We start from the raw sequence: 16407 nt of genomic DNA, 5'->3' as shown, positions 1-16407 counted from the left end.
AAAGGCCAAAAAGTTCTCATTCATGGTAAAAGTAAGTAACAAAGATAAGATTTTACATTTACATACCTCTAATATAAGTAGGTACATCATTGAGGGTGTATGAAACCATGATGTATCGTGCCATTCTTTATCTGCTCTAACAACACAGATTTGGAAGTTTAAGAGGAACAAATATGAAATAGAATAAAGAAGACTTCGACGATCATGCCGTAGATAATCATGTCCTTCTTTCTTTTGTTTTAGTGAAGGATTTAAGAGAGAGAGAGAGAGAGAGAGAGAGAGAGAGAGAGAGAGAGAGAGAGAGAGAGAGAGAGAGAGAGAGAGGAATGAAAGCAATTCAAAAGACTTTGAAATTTCACAGCTTCACAAAGAGACAATACAAAACAATTATTCAAAGTGTAGCCTTCGAGAGACCACATTAGGGATTCTATAAGTCCAAGGACCTATGTTGTATACATTTTGCAAGATACAGGGTGGTGTTTCAACTTGAGTAAATATCCTCAATCGATATGGTGTAGTGCGGTCTCTAGCAACCCCCACTTGTTGTGCATTGACTGGCCTCTCGTCACTCACAAACCAAATATTAACTTGAATTTGACGATGCTCATGGTTCAAAGAAAAGGCAACATGGTAGTATCCAAGAACTTCCATGGACATATCTCTACCTAAGTATAGCATTTCATAAACACCTACGATGATAAAACCTCGATGGGAGTGATCTCTACAAAGGCATCCATGAATTATGTAGAGCAATAAAAGCTTAAAACTACAAATATAACATATATAAAAACTCTTACAATATAATATGAGTTTGATCAAATAAGATCACCAAAAACATAGCAGAAACTCTTCCCCTCCATTGCGGTGGATCTTCAATAGAGTAAGTCAATGTATAAGCCAATCTTCTCAAGAAAATAATAGGTCAAGTTAATAAACTAATTTAAAAAAGAAGATAAATACCTCAAATGAATTTAGTGATGTGACCCACTACATAGGAGGCACTGTGTCGAGGATCCATCTGTGGGAAATACTTTGATCTAAGAGATATGAATAAAATTTAACATCAAGTGTGTCTGACTAAATAAGTGAGAGCCACAATGTCAATTTGAACTTATGTTATGAGCTCTCTAGTTGTAATACTTTCTTGAATACAATGTTTGGAGTGTAGTAACACTCCGTTTGAGTGTTTTCAGTATTGACAACAATCCTCATAAAAGCTGCACTTCGTACACGTGACATTGCAACATACAACTGTCCATGAGAGAAGATCGATGACTCAAGATATAGACCAAGAATTCCAAGTGTTTGCCCTTGTGCTTTGTTGATAGTCATCCCAAAATCAAGCCTAATTGGAAACTGACGACGTTTCATTTGAAATGGAAGCCCCTGATGGCTTCCAATAATAAAGTCAATCCTTGGAAGAAAAACTCTCTCTCCAATATTTGATCCTGTAACTATCTCTGCCTCAATTACCTTATGATGAAATTGCTTTGCATATCAATCTAGTTCTGTTGCATAATCCACGTCTTGGATCCAAATTGCGCAGCAACATGATAGGAGCATTTTCTTTCAAGACTAAAGCATGAGGTGGAAAACCACCACCAAGAGTAAGGCTATTCAGATATTCAATTGTGTACAAATGTGTGTTTTCCTCTGACATACAAATTGAATTTGTACTCAGATACTCTTTGCAATCTCCAGGCATTCTTTGTAATGCATAGTCATTAATTAAATCCACCTCTTTATTCCATGGAGCAAGTATTGCTCGATCTCTGAAAATAGTTGCATGATCTTGCAAATGACACAAATCTCCATATATAAAGCTTAGAAGATCTGCCAAACTATTTCCTAGAAGCATCATGTGTGAAGGTATTTTGACTCTATCTAAGTCTCCTCCATCATCCATAACCCCATTGCCAATATCAAGCACCCAATGGGAAAAACTTTTTTGAAGTGAATTTGAACCGCAATCAACTATACGCATATTTTTGGTAAGCCTCAGTATCTTTGTGTATTTCCATGTGTGAGAATGGCACAACGAAGCATTTACAATGTCTGTACGACTACCTTTTGGTACAACAGGTAGTATTTGTCGAAAGTCACCTCCAAGCAAAATGACTTTTCCACCAAACAAAGTATCTCGCTGCATAATATCTCTTAAAGTTCTGTCCACTGCTTCAAACGCATAGCGATGTGTCATGGGAGCTTCATCCCATATATTAAAGCTGCATTCCTTAGAAGTTCTGCAAGTTGACTATTTACCTTTATATTGCAAGTTGCTTCAGAGTAAAGCTCCAAAGGTATCTTAAACCTAGAATGAGCAGTTGCACTATATAAGTAAGTTTTTCCTGAGCCACCAGGACCATCTAGGAAAAATACCTTCTCTGAATGTGTGTCAACAGCTTGTAGCACTTGGTGATAAGCATCTCGTTGATCCTCATTTAAGGAAGTTTCCATACAATCTGCTATAGTACACTGTTCATCAACATTGAACATTGTTTCTTCAGCCATAGCACCATTTTCACTTAAGGATACCAATGTTGAGTCTATTGCAGGCAACATATAATCGCAAAGCCTCTTGCCATGTTGTTGCAAAAAGCATTCTACATGAAGCAAAGCTTGATTTTTTTCCACATCAAATCGCACACTTGCATCTGAAATACGCATCCTTAGGGCATAAACATAGTCCTCACAAAATTCAGTACAAAACCTGTCCCAAAGAGTAGCCGGATGAAGTGGCTCACAAAAGACCAATATGATTGCAAACAGTTGTCTCAACTGCATTCCATTTTGAAAAAAAGATGCCTCTTGGAGGCAAATTGACCATTCTTCATCATCTTGCAATAATCCTCTAGCTATACATGCCTCCTTGTATGTATCATAGATGTGACCATCATACATACGAAAGTCTTCAAAACACTTACATCCCTTGCAAATATTGAGAAGCATTCGAAGGTAATAAACCTCATATTATACATTCTTCCAGTAGAAACACCCTGTTGTCGCGGAGACCATGCCTTTCGACTTTTATTCCATACCCAACCATTTGTAAAGTCAGTATATGTGAAGCTATTTGCTTCATGATAGTTTTGATTTGCAACAAACCATTCTGTCAAGGTAGTTTTTCTATTTTGCTCATTATCTAGCAAATGTGATACATCATCACCATCTTGAAATGTAACCATATTCTGCAATGGAAGGTATACTTGCAATCGTTGAATAGCTGGCCTTTCACTATGCATGTCAAAGCCAAATATTCTCCACATAGCCTCAGATGCAGAAACATAACGTGCATTGAGATAACTCTTGATCTCATCAGTATCTCCTTCACCATCTTGAAGGACAATAGTGGCTTGATCATGTCCCTTGTAGATATACTTATAAAGATATTTCACGGCAGTGACAGTTGAGCAAATCTCCACATTAATATGGGCTTGGTATCTTAGTGATAAGAGAGGGCTGTAAGGAACAACCCAACGATGATCTAAATTGTAATTTTTAGACGTAACAAACCTTCCATCATCTCTTCTCATATACACAGGATATCCACTTTCGTTTACATTTGTAGACGTAGAAAATGTTCGTGGAAACTTGAATCTACACTTACCATCAACCATACATGGAGAACGTGGGTTCAAAGGACCACATGGCCCATGAACATTACAACGACTCACTACATCAAATAATTCTGGAAACACATTCTTATCAGGGAGCTCTGCACAAACCAACTTGTCATAGTGTAATGTATCTATGGGTTTATATTCGGATGCAAGTATCAACAATATATGTGCATGAGGAAGACCTCTCTTCTGAAACTCAATCACTGAAACATGTCCAATCACCTCCCCAAATATGGCTTGCTTGATAAGTAAATGCATCATATCTTGGAACTTCTGATAAAACACTCGTATAGTCACATCAGGACGATCAACAACACTTTGTCCAGGTAGTAATGCATCATCTATTTCCTTCCATCATGGATTACATGTGAATGTGATGAAGAGATCCGGTTTTCCCCTACTACGAACAATTGCCATTGCATCTTGAAATAGTTGGCACATATATCGTGGACCTCCAACAAAAGACGAAGGCAAAACAATTCTAAGCCCTCTCTAAGCCATCTCTGGCCTCAACCATGTCAACCAATCCTTGGTACACTTCACCACGAAGTGTTTTTTGGTTATTTCGCATCCACAAAAGCCGTGACTCCTTTAGAGTACTATAAGCATCCACGACATACTGTTGTAATAGCCTACCTCCTCGAAGAAGACACTCCATAGTATCATCTCTTATTTGTAAGCGACAGACATAATATTGCTTTTGACTCAATTTTTTTCCATCGGTAGTCTGTAAATAAAGATGCCACCCATCCTCTCCACTTGGAAATAATAAAACATACAATAAGGACATGTAAGCTCGATGCATGCTGGAGATTCTTTTTAAACCCCCGTGTCGAAAATTCAATACAATGTCACGATAGCCAATATTTCTATCATCTCCTTGTCCTGGCATAATTGCAGCAACTTCAGAACCACTTGGAGCAAGATTGCCAACCATCACAACGATGCTCCGCAATAACCATCCTCATATTGGGTACAATAGCATCACCAGACAAAGAAGCAGCAGATCGTAGAGCATTTGCATAAGGATTTACTCTATGCATCATCACTTGTAAACACTCTAGAATACTACGATCTAAATTTGAAACATGATGCAATCTGTTGCTCAACTCATGTTCGGTATCAAAAAAATATAATTGTGCAAAGGTGGGACTTCATTTTGTCCTTCGGCTGGTGCTAAAGAACCAATGCTATGATAGAGAGAGCCGTGAACCTTAAAAGTGTATACACCTCTCCCACCATAATTAATAGTCTCATCGATATGGGCACCAAGAGACACAATTGCCAATGCATTATTATATCCTCGAATGTTGTGTAAGAACTGTCTACTTCTTGTTGTGGTTGAGCTCATCAAATGTTTCACTTCATTTGGTGGCTCATTCAAAGGAGTAATTGGACTTTTCCATCAAAGCAGCAATATTTACCCACAAATGTTTGGATACTCTTTCCTTCGTCCTTCCAGGCCTTTGCTCCACATTTGGAGCAAACATAATCTAAGCTTCCTAAGTTGTGCAACACACACTTTTTGGATAGAACTGGTTCCATAGACTTGTGATGTAAAAGGAGAGACGTTGGATATTCAAAGCGGATGGACAAACAGTGCTTTTCTACTTTATAATAATTCCCCTTTACTAAGTTCATTGTTGTCCTAACATTCATGGCTTCAGAGTTTCCTTCATGTACATCATGCATGCTCTGCTTTTCATTGCACTCCAATAAAGTTCCAATAGTACTTTGTAGTGAATGCCTTGTTCTCTCTCGTGCTATTTGGTGCCTCGCCTTTCGCGAATCATCACACAGTCGACTACGTCGTGCATGACCAGGTGATAATATACGTGGTCCAGATACCATCTATGAAATCAGGTGCAAATAGATCTCATATAAATACAATATACCTGATATAATTTGGATCTGTCACTAAAAGAACATTTTTATGCTTAATAAAAATCAATATAAACTGGGACGTCTAGCAATATCCTCTAACCTAAATACATTTGACACATTGATAGTGACTCAATTAAAAAGTACAATTTGATGAAGCTACAGCATAACATTACATATTTCTACCATAAGTAGGACTAAATACATTTGACACAACGGCTTGACTTAATTAAAAAGAACAGTTTGATGAAGATACATCAAAACATTACATATTTCTACCATTAGTAGGATTAGGTCATAGAGAAACTTGACGCTGCTTTGGTCGAACTAATCTAGCCAAAGCACTTAATTTATTTGAGGTAGCTCGGATATCTGAAAGTCTTGAACCTTGAACCTTTGTCAAAGCACCGAGCTTGTTGACGATACTTCTCAATCCTGGCACGATTTGTCGTAGATTATTGTCTTGCATTCGTCCTTTTGATTCATGTTGACTCCGCAAAGCCTCTTTTCGAAGATTCTCAATAGATGCCAATATCATCTTTTGAGAATCCTCAATTTTGAAAAGTTTCTCTCTCATGTATGCCTCACTCTGTAATCTCTGCAAGTTTGATGCTTTTGTCTCTTCTCGCAATTTCCATAGTATCCCACTTTCAATCGCCAATGCAGAGCTTAAAGTTTCAACCACATCCGAGACATTGGTTTGCATTGCCTCCATCCTATTGCAGGGAGGCTTTGATCTCTAGCAAGGTTTCAATAATTTGCTTCTTCGAATTCCACCAAGGAGCAATGACACGACATTTTGCCGCTACGCAACATGAATACGAAAGATGAAAGTATCTCCCGTTCATTAGCAGATGCACTGTTCCTCCTGACATTTCGAGCTGCTCTCTTTGCTGTACGCACATTGCGAATAGTAGGAAGAGATGAAAGTATCTCCTCTTCACCCGCATATGCACTTACAGCTATCCCAGAAGATATCAAGCCGTTGGTTGCAATAGCCAATGGAATGGCACAACTAATCTCCATTTTACTGTACACAAAAAACTACAGTGGTTGCAAAGAGAAATGCGACAACCAAAGAGAAGGTTTGAATGCTTGTAAATTAAAAAGTAACCCTCGTACAATATTCAATTTTTAAGTGCTTGTTATTTTCGAATAAAAAAAATACATCATCTCTATCTAGATGTGAAAAACAACAAAGGATTGCATGAGAAGTGGAAAACAAACCCAATTGCTCATGAATCACTTTTGTTCAGTAGATCAAAGTTTTGCTCAATACATGATTAACCCCATCTACATTTGAAAATGGAAAAAGAGCGTTTAGCACTGGGACGCTTGAAAATAGGCTCCTTATGATTCTCTATCTTATCAGGTCCTACAATGCTCTTTAGCGCATTAATTTTTCTATAAACTTCAGATATAGAACAACAACCTAACTCAGAATCAAGGTAGAGGGCATCTGAGTATCCCATCTTTACTCGAATCTGCAAAAGGCGCAGGTTGCGAAACCATTGACTGGGATCATTATGGATTCTGACAAACACCTGGTGAAAGGGTGTCCCATCTCGAGTCATGGAAGTGCGGTTGTAGGTTGTCCAAGCTTCTTCTATAGTAACACCCGGAAAGAAACCTCGAACAATGCTTTGAAAGAAGTCAGCTTTGTTTTTCGGAGAGTAGTGAATCATTATATGATCCATTACTATCTCCATCGCTTCCAATCCATGACCAAAACATTCAGCAGATACCCTAGGTGCCATAAAGTTCCTAAGAAAAAAAAATGTAAGTGTAGTTTCTCTAGGACTTCATCCACAAAACTTGACTTTACAATATGTCTCTTTAAATAAGTCTGTTTCTAGGTCTGTTTCCCATCCCTCTCTCTCTCTCTCTCTCTCTCTCTCTCTCTCTCTCTCTCTCTCTCTCTCCATCTCCCTCTCTCTTTCTCTCTCTCACTTTCACTCTATATCTAAAATTTATAGGGTTTGGAAGCAGTACTGGATCTTTCAATCACACATGTTATTCTCTCTATCCAACCCTTCTTGAAATCTAGAATGGTTTCATGTGATCTTCTATCCATGTGGTCACCTTTTGGTGATCAAACTATGGATTATTTTGAACTGTAATGCATATGTAAATGCATTAGGAGAGAAGCCCTCAGTTCACATCATATGGAAAATAGATCAATCCTTGCCTCTTTGGGACATCATCTCCTCTCACAATTATCAAACTCGGCATGATGTATAGAACAATCAGGTGTTTTATCTTATTGTTAAGAAGAAGATGTTGATTGTCCAAATTCCATCTTGAATTTCTTACAGCAGGGCACTTATAATATCCTTGGGATCTTTTGAAACTATTCGTATGAGAGTGATAAACTGGTTATGTTAACTATCATTGGAATAGCATAGGTAAATTTGGAGGGCCTATCATTAGATAGATCCTTTAATACTTTTATAGACAGGACCCTAAAAAACTCTTATTAGGGTGAAGACAAAGATACCATCTTGGTTCAGTATGAAGTCTCTCTTGGGATTGCCTTTTGAGTATAATGCCTTGATTTTCGAGACTACGCAAGAATCTCTAAGGTCTATTGGAATTGCTCTAGGAATTTACATCAAGCCCGAGATCTTTGGAAACCCTCTCTATGACATTAAAATCTACATCTTTGGATGGAAATTTTATTCACATTTAACTCTCCCTATGTCTCTCCCTCCCTCTCTCTTGCTACATTCCTCACTATGACTCCAACTTTTATGCTCGCTTGAATATGGATAGAGATCAGCCCTTTGTTGAACTAGAGGAAGACATTGCTCATTACAAGGATCAAGGTGAAGTCATTGTTTTTGGAGACATGAATGCTCGCACAAATATGTTACAACACGACACACAACAAGTCGACATGCCGCATGTATCAAAAAGAGTGGATGACTCATACATGTATAATCGAAGTTCTAATGATGCAAAAGAAGTGGATCACTATGGAAAGTCACTTCTACATATGTGCAATAGTACCGGAATGCTCATTGCAAATGGTGTATCTCTATGGCAAGGCACCAATGACTTTACATGTAGAAAGCACAATGGTGCTAGCGTGATTGACTATATGTTGTTCTCAGAAGCCACTCTAGAATGCATACAAAGCTTTACACTTGGTGAATGGAATCCGGAATCGGATCATAGGATGTTATGTATTGATCTCAAGTGTGGTAAACGGCCCGAGCATGTAGCCTCCAATCATGATGTGAATCATTTGTACCTACGTCTAGACTTCAAACGAGCACTTATATATGCTGATATGGTGGACCAAATGTTAAGCATGATAGAGCATCAAGGGAGCCCAACATTAGAATGCAAGTGGAAAGTTTTCAAAGAAGTAATTTTCTCTTGTGCGAAGGAATGCTTTTCGGTGAAACACATGTCTTGCAAAAGGTCTAAGAAGGGTAGCACCAAGAAGAAATGGTTTGACATGGAATGTAGTCAAGCCCGAAAACACTTGCTAAGATTGGATGCAATCAAAGACAAGGAAGTTTACTTGGAATGTTCACACACATACAAAGCACTTGTTCAAAAGAAGAGGAGAAGGTGGGAAGTCGAAAAACAACTTCTTTTAGCACAAGAGAAAGCACATGCATGTGGCAAGTTTTGGCAAAATCTAAAAGGCAAGCGCGTTGAGAGCTTTGGTGACTTGACTCTTGAGGATATGTATATGCATTGTAAGAACCTCTATGAGCAACCCAATGTTGATAAGATGGAGGGTTGTAGCTCCCTTCCATTTATGTCTCCCTTCTTTACCATTGAAGATGTATGCCGCGCGCTTGAGAAACTTGCTACTCGCAAGGCAGGTGACCTTCAAGGTGTCAAGGCTGAAATGATTAAATGGACAAGCAAGAAAACACGATATTGGATATGCGATATGTTTAACCTTGCACTTCAGTATGGCATGCCTCATGATTGGAGTGCAAATTGGATCAAACCTTTGCACAAAGGAGGAGATGTAAACAATGTGAACAACTATCGCACTATAATGGTTGGTTCTTTGATGGCAAAGTTATTTGGATGTATCATGGAGATGAAGATAAGTGAATGGGCTGAAAAGAATGGCAAACGTGCGCTTGGCCAAGCAGGTTTTCGAAAGCATCATAGCACTATTGATCACCTTGTCACTCTTCGAGTTCTTATGGAAGCGTCTCGATTGAAAGGAAAAAAGTTGTATTGTTGCTTTGTGGATTTCAAGAAAGCTTTTGACATGGTACCGCGAGGAAATCTTTGGAGACGTATGCAAAGCCTTCAAGTGCCGAGAGAATTTATGCATGCAGTCTTTCGCATCTACCAAAAAGTGATATGTCGATTACGTATGGGAGATGGAATTTCAGAATTTTTTGCAAGCACTATTGGTGTCAAACAAGGATGCCCACTTTCCCCAACCCTCTTTGGGCTACTCATTGATGAATTGGAATACATGGTTCTTGATTTTATGCAGCAAGAAGGCATAGAAGAGGTTAAGATTGGAAATGCGGTGATCATGCTTTTGCTTTATGCCGATGATGTAGTGCTCTTGGCACATACCTTAGAAGATGCACAAAAGCTTATGAGTGTCTTGGAACGCTTTTGCCTACATAGCGGGCTGATCGTGAATGGATCCAAAACCAAGGTTATGCTTGTAAAGACCCTCAATGACGAAAATCCATGCATTGTATACAACAATGAGAAACTTGAAGTGGTAGATCACTTCAAGTACCTTGGCCTTGAGGTTCCATCCAATCATAAATGGAAGGATTGTGCAATGCGTCGCTTGGAAGCCGGAAAGAGGGCTTATTATGCATTTGAGAACATGTGCAATGCAGGAGAGATCAAGTGTTGGGCTCTCAAAAAGTACCTCTTTGACACATTGGTGACACCGGTGCTTCTTTATGGAGTGGAGGTGTGGGGTGGAAGCATCGGGAAGTCTACTTGGAAAGAGTTTGAGAATGTCCAAAAGCGTTTTCTCACCAACTTTCTCCAAGTCAAGACACAAACACCCTACATGCTCTTACTTCTTGAGTCCGGATCGCTTCCCATTGAGGTCTTGGGCATGGAAAGGGTTGTGGAGTACATGCGTAAGACACAACGTAGCCCTTTGCATCGACTTCCTAGAATCGCATATGAAGCAAGTCAAAAGGTTCAAAAGACATGCAAGAGCAAAATACTAAGTTCGGGGTGGATGCTTGATATCAAGAAATGGTTTGGAAGATGGGATGCATGTCACTTGGTCAAGGATGCGTCGATCGACTCCCAAGTTAATGAGGCCTTCTTACAACGCCAATGTATCATGGCTTGGGAGAAATCCGGAGGTTCTCGCTTCAGCCATTACACCACACACGTTGCCCCAAACTACAAATCTCTCTTCTTCTCGGAACGAGGTAACCGAACCCATTCCTACATCCTTGAGCCCATCCCGTTGAGTGCGATCCGCACCATTGCCTCCATTCGTCTTAGCTCCCATTCTCTACGCTGCGAGACAGGACGTTGGGGCACTGGCGAGGAGTGTCATCGACTTTGCACCTTATGCCCTCGTCAAGTGCGAGAGAGTGAGTACCACACACTACTTGAGTGCTCAGCTTTTGACCACATTAGGTCCTCTTTTCCCCATATATTCAGCCATGAGCTCTCCCTACATACCTTCCTCTCCCAACCACGATGTGGACTCTCTATTGCGACGCTCATTTCAGCCATTTTTGAGCATCGAGAGTCACTTATGAACTCCACTCACACCACGTGACATGTTCATTTGGTCCCATAGGTCATATTTGACCTCCCAGGACGATAATAGAACTATCTATCTATCTATCTATCTATCTCTCTCTCTCGGCTTAGTTCACGCCTATCAGTTTAGGATCCCATAGTACTTTTATCTTATCATTTTATCATTTTGTCATTTCATTTTGTTACTCTGATTCAACACATTGTAACCCTCTGGTCCCATAGGTCATTTTGGCCTTTCTGAAGACAATAATATAACATTTCCTTCCATTTTATTTCTCTCTCGATCAAACACAAGAGCATTGGAGATCCAGACGGCTATGTAGCTACAGGGCTACATAGCAGAGAGTACAACAGAGGATTTGAGCCATACTCTCTCGATATCTAGAGTGCAAATGAGGATGGATTCTAGTAGTAGTAGTAGTAGTATTTTTGTTCTAGTCTTTTAGCACCCACACATGGTATTAGAATCACAGTTTTGTAACAGTTTGGACTCATAGTTGATTTTGGCCTTTTGAAGACGTTAATATAACCTAATTTACCTAGATTTAGGTCAAAACATTCACAATTTTGTAACAAATTGGTCTCATAGATCATTTTGGCCTTTTGGAAACATTAGTAGAACATTTCATGCCATACTCTCTCGATATCTAGAGTGCAAATGAGGATGGATTCTAGTAGTAGTAGTAGTATTTTCTAGTCTTTTAGCACCCAGACATGGTATCAGATTCACAGTTTTGTAACAAAACTTTCACAATTTTGTAACAAATTGGTCTCATAGATCATTTTGGCCTGTTGAAGACATTAATATAACATTTCATTTCTCTCTCAGTCAAGCACAGGAGTTATGGAGATCCAAACGGCTATGTAGCTATGGGGCTACATAGCAGAGAGTACAACAGAGGATGTGAGCCATACTCTCTCGATATCTAGAGTGCAAATGAGGATGGATTCTAGTAGTAGTAGTAGTATTTTTGTTCTAGTCTTTTAGCACCCAAACACGGTATCAGATTCACAGTTTTGTAACAATTTGGACTCATAATTGATTTTGGCCTTTTGAAGACGTTCATATAAGATCTCATTTCATTCAACTTCGTTCTCTCTCTCTCTCTCTCTCTCTCTCTCTCTCTCTCTCTCTCTCTCTCTCTCTTCACATTTTTTGTAACAGTTTGGTGTCATAGGTTATTTTGGCGTTTTGACCTAATTTACCTAAGTTTAGGTCAAAACATTCACAATTTTGTAACAAATTGGTCTCATAGATCATTTTGGCCTTTTGAAGACATTAATATAGCATTTCATTTCATTTTATTTCTCTCTCGGTCAAGCACAGGAGCTATGGAGATCCAGACGGCTATGTAGCTATGGGGCTACATAGCAGAGAGTACAACAAAGGATTTGAACCATACTCTCTCGATATTTAGAGTGCAAAGGAAGATGGATAGTAGTAGTATTTGGTCTCGTAGGTTATTTTGGCCTAATTTACCTAAGTTTTGGTCAACACATTCACAATTTTGTGACAAATTGGTCTCATAGATCATTTTGTCCTTTTGAAGACATTAATATAACATTTCATTTCATTTCATTTCTATCTTGGTGAAGCACAGGAGCTATGGAGATCCAGACGGCTATGGAGCTATGGGGCTACATAGCAGAGAGTACAACAAAGGATTTGAGCCATACTCTCTCGATATATAGTGTGCAAATAAGGATGGATTCTAGTTGCACACGTAGTATTTTTGTTCTAGTATTTAGGCACCCAGACATGGTATCAGATTTATAGTTTTGTAACAGTTTGGACTCATAGATGATTCTGGCCTTTTGAAGAGAGACAGGTGGCTGGAGGAGGGGCCGAAGCAGGCTGAGGCAGGTGCAGGCGGAGTATCGTCAGCCGTAGGAATGGAAACACCACCTTCGGCAGGCACTTCCACAACAGCAGGAGCAGGCGTATACAACTTCAGCGACCACAGCATGTGGAAGCGTTGTCGCTGCAGTTCGTAACCTGTTGTTGGCTGTAGGCAAGATGTTAGGTGTGAGTTTACTGGCAGCTCGATGCATGCAATGGCAAGGCGAGGTAGCATGCAAGACTTTGCATGAGACTGGAGGTGGAGGAGACGAAGGTGCAGGAGGAAGGGGTCTAGGTGATGGCGATGACAATGACGGGGACTTCTTGCCTTGCATCAGGGGGTGATGCTAACAACCGGGCAGAGGCACACACACACACACACACAGTACCCTCACATGCATTCTTTGGTGACGCGGAGCCTGTGCGACCGTCGAGCTGCAAGGAACACTTACCTGACTAAGGAGCATGCGCCACGTGTAAAAGGGGGGGGGGGGAGGGGGGGGACCGGAATTCCCTCCCCCATTATCTATTAGTATAGATAGATATAGAAGGGATTTCTCTTGACACTTAACATCATAGAAAGTTTCTTAAAACCAAGCCACAATATTTGATAGGAGTTATCCATGCACATTGCCATCATTTGAGACACCATTCCCATGATTTGCACTCGAGACAAGTGCATAAGTGAGATTGGGATTGAATCATGCATAAAGATACATAGAGAGAGTGACAAGCTACATTATTGGCTTTCTAAAAGAAACCCTTAGTGTTGTATCGGGTTAGGGAGACTTTCATTGTTTTCAGTGCATGATGGACACTTAATTTTCATTTCACATCATGACATGTCTTTACTTTTCTTGCATTCTATTGTTTTAGAATGCTAAAGTGAAGCTTCACCTTGCATAATTTTAGTAAATTTTACAACACACACACATATATGTTTTGTTTTTTGCATTCTATTGTTTTAGAATGCTAAAGTGAACCTTACATAATTCTAATAAATTCTATACATACACATATATTAATTAGTTCTTTTTATTTCACCTTTCATTTTACAACTTCACATGGCTTTACATTTCTTGCATTTTATAGCTTGATTTAAGTCAGTGTTAACGTTCGAGAAAGTCTCTTGTATTAAGCGGTTGCTGATCGAGTTTCCTCATTACAAAGCCTAAGAAAACCGGAAATACTAGCAGAAATTTTGAGGTTTGTAAAATTTTTGGACGACTTTCTCACATATTTCATCGGTTTTTCTTTCGTTTACCATGGTTTGCAGCTAGCTAGTCTCGATTTTCAATCGGCTCAAGACTAAGCTAAGGCAATCCTTTCCTGAACACTGATATCAGTTTGATTTAACTTAACAATTTTATCACTTTCTTATTGTTTTTAAAAGCCGTCCTGACCCTTTCACTTGTTATGACTAGCATGTGACTCGTTGCCTTCAGTGACAAAACTCACACACACAAACCCACACACATTCCAACCTTCTGTGCATACTCTCTTTGTGTTTGTTGTTCCAACCTCACAACCTTCTTGCTACATTTATATTTTGGCAAAAGCTATGGTAAACATTCCTTCAACTTCTAAGTCTTATAATAGCATACTAGTATGTGATCCGCACATTGCTGCGCCAAGAAAAGCATCGTTATTGGATCTCTCTCTCTCTCTCTCTCTCACACACACACACACACACACACACACACACACACACACACACACACACACACACACACACACACACACACAAAGTCTTATATAGGTAGGTGTGTGTGTATCTGCATGCCCACGTGTGAGGAGAATGAAACTGTAGTCCTTGGAATCAGTCTAGGAAGATAACAATCTTTCTCTCTCTCTCTCTCTTCTCTCTCTCTCTCTCTCTCTCTCTCTCACACACACACACACACACACACACACACACACACACCAATGTCCCTTTTTGGATTGTTCCTATATCGTTTAAAATTATGTTCTCTCTCTCTCTCTCTCTCTCTCTCTCTCTCTCTCTCTCTCTCACACACACACACACACACACACACACACACACACGCACATACACACACACACACACACATACGTTGGGATAGATGTAAAACATCTACAGCTTCTCCAAATATGTGAAGCTTAAGTACGTGGTGACAATGGCTCCTATAAGCTAAAATAACATTGCTAGGTGCTCTGCATCCTTGCATCCCCAATTAAGGTTTTATATTCACCATTGTAAGAAAAGGATCCATTTTAACTTTTCTTCTTCCTTGCTAGAATCTTCAAACATTTTAAAAAAGGAATTAGTTTCAAAGAAATGTAGTGCTCATGAGTCATCTCCCTTCCAATCAAGAGAACTTCTTTTGCTAAAAAGAGGCTAGAAAAAGCCACTTTTTTGTACTGCATATAAGAAGCTAGTGTACCGTGCTTAAGTACCAAGGAATACAAGAAGGAAGTGAAGAACGTGTACAATATAAAATTGTGGTGAAATACTAGGGTAAAAGCATGAATAGAAGGAATGCTATTTCAGCTATTATTTAGCATGCCATCAAAATAGAGAAGTGAAAAACATTCTCCTAGTTAATATTAAGTTACAAAAGGTAGTATTGTGATGTACATGGGATTAGACCGAACCAAGTGTGCCTCTCTCTCATCCGGCACCTCCTTATATTATCATCAAGCAGTTACAACCATAACATGTCCGACCACACTAGGTGGCCGAACTCTACCTACACGACCTACAAGGAATACAAGAAGGAAGTGAAGAACGTGTACCATATAAAAATGTGGTGAATACTAGGGTAAAAGCATGAATAGAAGGAATGCTATTTCATCTATTATTTAGCATGCCATCAAAATACAGAAGTGAGAAATATTCTCTTAGTTAATATTAAGTTACAAAAGATAGTATTGAATATTCCTCTTCACTTTTGCATTTTAAATCTTCCTACCCTTGACTTTTATATTTTAGAATAGGGGTTTTATAAGGTTTTCTCTTAAGTGAAGCAATGAGTGACACAAAGGAGGTCTCTCTTTCCTTGAAAAATTTAAGCTGCTTCATATATAGTATAGATAGATATAGAAGGGCTTTCTCTTGACGCATAACATCATAGAAAGTTTCTTAAAACCAAGCCACAATATTTGATAGGAGTTATCCATGCACATTTCCATCATTTGAGACACCATTCCATGGTTTGAACTCGAGACAAGCGCATAAGTGACATTGGGATTGAATCATGCATAAGGATACATAGAGAGAGTGACAAGCTACATTATTGGCTTTCTAAAAGAAACCCTTAGTGTTGTGTTGGGCTAGGGAGACTTTCATTGTTTTCAGTGCATGAT

The 16407-nt window shown here is 39.3% G+C and overlaps 1 protein-coding gene across 1 annotated transcript; it reads right to left on the bottom strand.

Moving 5' to 3' along the window:
* Positions 1 to 2196: 2196 nt before the first annotated feature.
* LOC147453752 (uncharacterized) lies at positions 2197 to 4557 on the bottom strand. The gene is made up of 4 exons (XM_086516968.1): positions 4135 to 4557; positions 3106 to 3968; positions 2649 to 2710; positions 2197 to 2546 (listed from the first exon to the last, which is right to left on the bottom strand). Exons 1-4 carry the CDS (start codon positions 4555 to 4557, stop codon positions 2197 to 2199), a joined length of 1698 nt encoding a protein of 565 aa, XP_086373094.1.
* Between the last annotated feature and the right edge of the window lie 11850 nt (positions 4558 to 16407).

The sequence above is a fragment of the Adiantum capillus-veneris genome, chromosome 7, assembly GCF_014529385.1.
Source record: "Adiantum capillus-veneris isolate H3 chromosome 7, ASM1452938v2, whole genome shotgun sequence".
Lineage (NCBI taxonomy): Eukaryota > Viridiplantae > Streptophyta > Polypodiopsida > Polypodiales > Pteridaceae > Adiantum > Adiantum capillus-veneris.
The sequence above is the reverse complement of the archived record's forward strand: the minus strand, read 5'-3'. Positions and strand labels throughout refer to the sequence as shown.